General features: G+C 42.0%; 1 protein-coding gene across 1 annotated transcript; it reads right to left on the bottom strand.

Annotated features, from left to right (window-relative positions):
* Nucleotides 1-1721: 1721 nt before the first annotated feature.
* Nucleotides 1722-5507, bottom strand: mafba (MAF bZIP transcription factor Ba). The gene has a single exon (XM_071348900.1). The coding sequence runs from the start codon at nucleotides 4896-4898 to the stop codon at nucleotides 3840-3842; it is 1059 nt and encodes a 352-aa protein (XP_071205001.1). The 5' UTR covers nucleotides 4899-5507; the 3' UTR covers nucleotides 1722-3839.
* Between the last annotated feature and the right edge of the window lie 1849 nt (nucleotides 5508-7356).

Below are 7356 nucleotides of genomic sequence, written 5' to 3'. Positions count from 1 at the left end.
GCATCCGCTATGCAGTTTGTGTAGGCCTATAAGAAATAGACGGGCCAATACAAATTAAAAGCACAGACAACTTGTGTAGGCTATAGTATTAATATCATAACGATATTTCCCACAAATTGGGGATTTGAAATGTTACATTTTCTTTCCCTTCCGTTTGTGCAGAGTTGCAATGTCAAAGATCTTATTTTACCGTGGGCACCTGCAAGGTGGGATTTCTGCAAAAGTCAGCAGCACAGGCCAGCACCCAGAGTCTCCCTGATCAACCTGGTCTCAGAGCATTTCATATTGTTGTCTGTTGGTCTCAAAGCATTTCCTATTATTCTGTATGTTCATCCAAGACACTCCATTTAGTATGAAATGTACGCTTTGTATGGTATATATTACTTTGTGGATGTCCATCACACATTTTGTATGATACTGTACGTTATGATTTACAATGCGTATTAAGTGTTACGCATTTGAAAAAAGTACAATATGTTACAAATTTGCAAAACCTATGATACGTTACGATTTCTAGCTAGGTGGCTAACGTTTGCTAGCTCGCTGATGTTAGCTAGGCTAGGTGTTAAGGTTAGCTAACATGTTAAGTAGTTGCAAAGTTGCCCTTGATGAGATTTGAACTCACAACCTTTGGGTTGCTAGACATTTAAGTTATTTGCCTTAAGTAACCATCTTACTTATGTAATCATACCAAAGATAACATTTCATACTTAAAGGATGGTCTCGGATTTACTTACAGAATAATACGAGATGCTCTGAGACTAGGTTGCACTGCAGCGCGAGATGAACGGGTGGTCCCAGTAAGGGTTAGGCTTCTGTTGTGCGCAGTATTTGGTCAAATTCCAGGGTTCCTACCATGCAATGTGTTCAAATCAAGAGACTAATCTAGAATTGACGACAGGCCTGCTACCAGTGACTGCAAAACGCAATCACAGACTGGTAAAGTAGGCTATGGCCACAGTGGGCCTGCTACACTAATTTTGCCTGTGTAACATGTGCAGCAGCTTTGTTTCAGTAATAGCCAATAGGGACATTTTTTTTCACTAAGAAATGAGACTGGTCTGTATTTCCAACAGTGTGCATGTAGACTTTAGGCATACACATTTAGGCTACACGTTCATAATCGCAATGTTATGACTTCATATCAACTACTGTATCTAGGGAAATGCCTTCACCTATACCACGTTACGGAGGCTATCATAACTGTATTTAGCTTATAATGGACATTACATATTTCTGTTCAGTAGGCTTATAGGCTACGACTAAAGTACAGCCGACTCATTCAGCTCAAACCGGGGTGGCAGGAATTGGGCTATGTTTTAGTGACGGAAAGATTTACCAGAACGCTGTAGGCATGTCTTCCTAAAAACATACTTTTCCGAAACTGTAGGCTAAATGTGTAGCTCTGTGTATAAGATCGGAGGCGCCTGTAGCTTGCAACGGAGATGACGCATTAGCTCACATTACTCCATGTTACATTTAGCAGACACTAATATCCAGAGCGACTTACAGGAGCATTTAGGGTTAAGTGCCTTGCTCAAGGGCACAGCGACAGATTGTTCACCTGTCGGCTCGGGAATTTGAACCAGCAACATTTTGGTTACTGGCCCTTAACCGCCAGTCTACCTGCCGCCATGACCTGCTGTTAATTTGGTCATGACGTAAATCGGGGAGAAAGGGGGGAGAGAGAGTATATAGAATAAACAGTCCGAGAAAGGTAATTGCCATTTCAATGACTTTAATAAGCAAAATAGGAAACCATTTCTTCCAACAACAACAAAAAATAAGACGAAACAGAAACCAGCCTGAATGGAACTATAACAGTTCAAATTTAAGATATTTTTTTGTATCTTATTTATATAAACAGGATTGAAAATTGATCCCCATCATCATCGCAAAATACATGAAATGAAAAACAAAACAACAACCCGCTGCTGCAGTTTCAATTTGATTTCAACACAGTTGAATCAGGAACAAACCAAGAGATTGTTAAATGCATGACTTTTCAACAATAGTTTTTAAATGCAAGCACCATGCTTATTCAATATGATCTGACAGTTTGTTAATTTAAATCATTAAAATAAAAACTTTAATATGCATCTGGCCAGCAGAACCAGAATCACCAAATAATAATACAACAGACGAAAACATCATATAACATAACATAACATACACAACAGTTTTCATTTCGAGATTTTGCACAACCTGAATCCTTTTTTTTTTACTGACCGGCAGCAAAAAAAAATATCAGGAAAACATATAGCATTAATACATTTAAACTTCGTATTTTGAAACGCATGCGCAATCTAAATACTTGTTAATTGTACATAAAACCCCTGAAATGGTTAACGTTGTTGAACATGTTTTTAAAAAATGCTTGATATTGCCGAGGAAGAGTACAAAATATATAGTATATCACTGTTAATGCGATGCAGCTGCACCCAATAAAATACATTAATCAACTTGAGAAATTATGTGACTATCCTGTTCTTCACATTATATAATGGGGTTAGGGTTACGCAATAGTTAACATAATGGCATTTCTGGCTAAGAAAACCTCTGCTGACTACAGCACCAGACGGAAATGAAATGGAATAACATGTATAACAGTTTTTTTTATATATATATACTATAGCCTATATGCATCCTAGGAGTAGAACACAAAGTTATGCATGGTGCGTAAATGTGGTGCGCAAAGGACCATCACTCATCTGCTAATATTCTAGCTATGCGTTTGTTTTGACAGCTTCGCACTATTTATCCCAATGTGTCATAAGGTTATTATTAAGCTTGCATCTATCTTGTCTTATTATTATTATTATTATTATTATTATAGAATAATAGTATGTCTTCCTTCAAGGGGGTCTGTACAAAACTCAAAATGAAAACGTAAAACAAATCATTAGGCTATCCAAAAAGTGCACTTAATATACAAAGTTTGTTGTCTTTAAATGCAACTGCAAAATGCCCATATCTCTGAATCAATACCCACAAAATGAAAATCAAACAACAAGAAAAAATAATAAAACACAACTGAAAGAAAGAAGTTAAAAACCAGCCTCCTCTATCTTGGTGTGCAGTTTTGCGGTTGCGTAATATTTACAAGGCTACAGAAGGCCTACTGTCCTCATTCCATTCCTCTAAACCCCACAACACTATGGAGAAGCGCAGATCAACGACATGCTCTTAAGATACACGAGAAACAAAAAGAAAGTACAAAATAGAAATTATTACCGTACATGTCCAGCATGCAGGATTAATATTTTAATGCAGATTTTTGTTTCAATATATATTCGAATATAACCAAGCAGGCAATAAACAAATGAGATGTTGCATAACATGTAAGTAGACAGAAGTAAAGTTTGCATAATGTGGAGTCTTGTTTAGCAACTCTCTTTTCCTTTTTCAGGCCCAGTGTCGAATGTGAGTCTCAAAACGCTTCTCTCTGCGTTGTTTGTTGTGTAGGCCCAGGTCGGGCGGTCATCCCACTAACAGACACAGTAAAAGCAGTACAGCCTAAAAGGAGGAAAGTTCACCCGCCGCTTCTCTCTTCTCTCAGGAAGATGAAAAAAGTATATTCACTACAAGCAACTAATCTACAAAGATGCGCGGCGTTGACCCAACATTCTACCTTGTTCTTTGTATCTCAGTTGTCACGTGGATCGAGAGAGATGGTTAGATATGAGAATATTATTTTATGGATTATTCTTCTAATATGAATATAGTTGTTGACTGTCATTAGTACAGTAAATATGAAGGGGTATTTGATTATTATTGTTTGTTCATCAGCATCAGTTGGTGGTGGGGTAGGGGTGAGTCAATAGAGCTATAATAACAACTCACATGAAAAACTCTGGGGATGACGGGTTGTCACTAGTAGGCCTAGACCCAGCCTCGCGGATCCCGTTATTCGCTCCCGTTCCCGTCAGTTTCTCGCACTTGAGTTTGTAGGCGTCCCTCTCGCGTGCCAGCCGGTTGATCTCCGCCTTGAGCGCCTCCACCTGGTCTATCAGATGAGTCTTCTCATTCTCCAGCACGTGCTTCTGCTGCACCCGCTTGTAACGGCAGGACTGTGCGTAGCCCCGGTTCTTCAGGGTCCGCCTCTTCTGCTTGAGGCGGATGACATCGTCCTTGGTGAATCCCCGCAGGTGTCTGTTCAGCTCCCTCACAGACATGGACACCAGCTGGTCGTCAGAGAAGCGGTCCTCCACGTTGCCTGAGCCATGGTGCCCCTGGCCCGAGTGGCCGTGGTGGTGATGGTGGCGGTGGTGGTGGAGGGCTTGGTGAGAGTCTGGAGAGACGGGGGACGGGCTGTCTGGGTCCTGGCTGTGGTGGTGGTGGTGGTGCTGGGTGTGGGGGTGGCTGAGACCCCCCGGGTGTCCAGAAAGGTCATCAGGGTGGTGTGGGATGCCTCCCCCATAGGGATGATGGTGCTGCTGGGGATGGCCATGATGGTTGTGGTGTTGGTGAGGCCCTCTGTAGCCATCGAAGGCGCCCTGCTGCAGCTGCTGCTGGACGTGCTGGGGTGGGGGGTGGCCGTGGGCCGTGGCTCCGATCAGGGCCTCCACTGCGTCCTCCGGGGTCAGGCTGAGCGTCTGTGGATCGATCTGCTGGTGGTACCCGCCGTTGGGCATCCAGTACAGCTCCTCCAGATGGTTCTTCTGCTCTGTGGGGCTGAAGCTGGGCGAGGAGGGTACCGAGCTACATGGTGTGCTGATCGGGGTGGAGGACACAGAGCCCTGGGGCTGGAGCCGAGTGCACTGGCGCACCCCGGCACGTTCCAGCCCGGCCAGACCTTCTTTCTTCACGTCGAACTTCATTAGGTCAAAGTCGTTGACGTATTCCAGAGCCAGAGGGCTGTTGGGGAGCTCAGGGCCCATGCTCAGCTCTGCGCTCATGGTGCTGCCGCGACTCTGATGCAGATGGGTGAAGGTGGTTGCCAGCGTCGTGAAAACAGACTTGTTAATAAGCGTCTCTTCTCCAATCGCTTGTCTCGTGCAGTAGTTTTTCCTACTGCTCCAATGCTGCAGACTCGTGTACTGTTTGTTGCATGTAACACCGTTCGGAGAGGTAAAAAAGTAGAAAACTAAAAACAAGTGGAACAAACTTTGAGACTAGTGCACTGCAAACGACATGGGAATTTTCGTCATGTAGCCTACTTCTTTCTGCTAGCTGGCTCTGGTCAACAGACGAGAAGTAGATGTAGAAATAATTTTGTCTCAGTGCAAAAGTAAACCGTCAGTCCTTTCAGAACAAATGAACTTAAAAAATAAACACATAAATAAAAATTATAAAATAATACCGAGTGGTCGTTGACGCAGGCTCCTGTCCTGTCCTCGTCAACGTTGTAGATATAAGGTATAGTCCTTGTTTTCGCCAGGAAAAGAAGAAGTAGATGAGACTATGGAGTCTGTTTTTTTGCTTGGAGAAGCAGCCTTCCAGCTCTGCACCGCAGAGATTTGAGCTCTCCTTTCCTTCCTGACACACTCACTCTCGAGTATTCAGCAGACTGCGCTGACTGCCTGCCAGCACTTTATGCTTATAGCGCACTGTGACGTCAGGCTGGAAGGCAGGTCCCCTTGCCTGCCCCTCTCCAATAGGGAGCGGTGTATTTTCTGGATTAGAATAAAGGAGGGGAGAGGTTGGAGGAGAGGGGAGGAGGGAGAGCGGAGCGCTCTTTCTGACAGCTACGAAGGAGGGGGTGAGAAAGGGTAGAGGGAGTGAAGAGCTGAATGCCTTCACTTAGGAGAACCAATGGCATGTTATCGTTTAACAGCCCACGTTTTAGGCATAATTCCCCTCTTCTACGGCAATTATCTCCCAGTTTACACTGAGTGAACAGAGAGAATAAAGTGATCTGCATACATAAGGATCCATAAAAACTTGATGATGTTTTTGGTGAAAAGTGTTTTACGGTATTATAACGTAACCTTTACGCACGCATAGCGTGTAAAGCCCTTTAAAGGCACAAAATAACTAAACAATTTCAAACCTGAAGTAAAATGTAAGATTCAATAATGACAAAGTACCCATTCACATGCATTGGGACGTTGTTTAGTAGCCTGTTTGAAGACGTGCAGGCCTTTTCATTTGACTTTTCAATGGTGGAAAGTGAGCTGTTGCCTCTTCGAAACGTAACCTATATATTTCTAATTTTCCAACTAGAGAAACATGATTCTGAAAATCGAACTATAACCTACATTCTTCTTAAAACCTCCTTTGTAATTGAATCTCCAAATGTTGTTCTTTACCAACATAGTTTATTCTGAATCACTAAATGCTGTCGTTTTGTGGTCAACTCGATTTGTTTCTGACCTTCAATTAATATTTCTATCTAATACACAATTATTGGCACCAGATATAGACTATTGGCATAGGCCTAGACTATTATATACTTTGTATGTGTGTTTTTTCCAATGTAGATATGCACGTACTTCCAAGTTCCAAGTCTTGACAACATCCTCCCGGATTCAAAGACATTGAGAAAAAGGTTATGTTGTTAGACTATAGAGTACAAGTACATTCTGACATCGTGCCAATGGTAATATCAGCATGGAGGCCGAGCGAGAGACAGAACGCTCTTTCTTGGCTCGACCATTGTGTAGTGCGTATATGGCAAAGCATTTGAAGCTTTGAAAAGCACCACTGGTGAGTAGGTACTGTGAAAAGAGGCTCAAGACTGCCGCTCCGTGGTTCTAACGGACGCTGCACGGAGACCTCGCTAGGCAATATTGGTTTTTCGTTCAATTAGACACTAATTTAATCATGCATTTGATTAACCGTTTTTCTTTTAGCAATTGATTTTGTTGATACATAACACTTTATTAGATACTTTTGTATGTAGTTGTTATTAGTAGCTGTATTATAAAGTAAAATTAAGTTATACATTCACATTACATATTCTAAGGAAAAACGAATAGTTATGGGACAATAAAATTAAAGAAGACCTTCAGGAATATAAAAGTGAATTGTGTGAATTGTGGGCCTTTGCATTTATTTATATTGGAATAATTGCCTTTATCTGTTCTAAGAGATGTCTTGATTTCCTGCAGAAGGAAGTTACTTGTAAATTAGTCAATTTGATGAATCGATTCTATTATTATCCCGTTTCCACCTCATATCCACGCCTGAGCTCATGGCCCCGGCCAGTACTTATCGATTAGGCTGAAGATGGAGGGGACCGGGCGCCGCATGCACACACCATCCAATAACTGTTGGTTTAAATACTTCATTAACTTCAACTCTGCATTTCTTCACGATGTATCAAGATGCTGAAATAAACGACACATTCCAATCTTCTCACACATTTTTCCATTCATATAATTCAGAGGTTATTTGCATGATTCAGTCCATATT

Source organism: Salvelinus alpinus, chromosome 17 (assembly GCF_045679555.1).
Source record: "Salvelinus alpinus chromosome 17, SLU_Salpinus.1, whole genome shotgun sequence".
Taxonomy (NCBI): domain Eukaryota; kingdom Metazoa; phylum Chordata; class Actinopteri; order Salmoniformes; family Salmonidae; genus Salvelinus; species Salvelinus alpinus.
Note: the sequence above shows the minus strand (reverse complement) of the source record. Positions and strands in the feature narration are given on the sequence as shown.

What these genes read in the sequence shown, in the direction of transcription:
- mafba (XM_071348900.1), bottom strand. Translation starts at nt 4,898, where the DNA reads ATGAGCGCAGAGCTGAGCATGGGCCCTGAGCTCCCCAACAGCCCTCTG.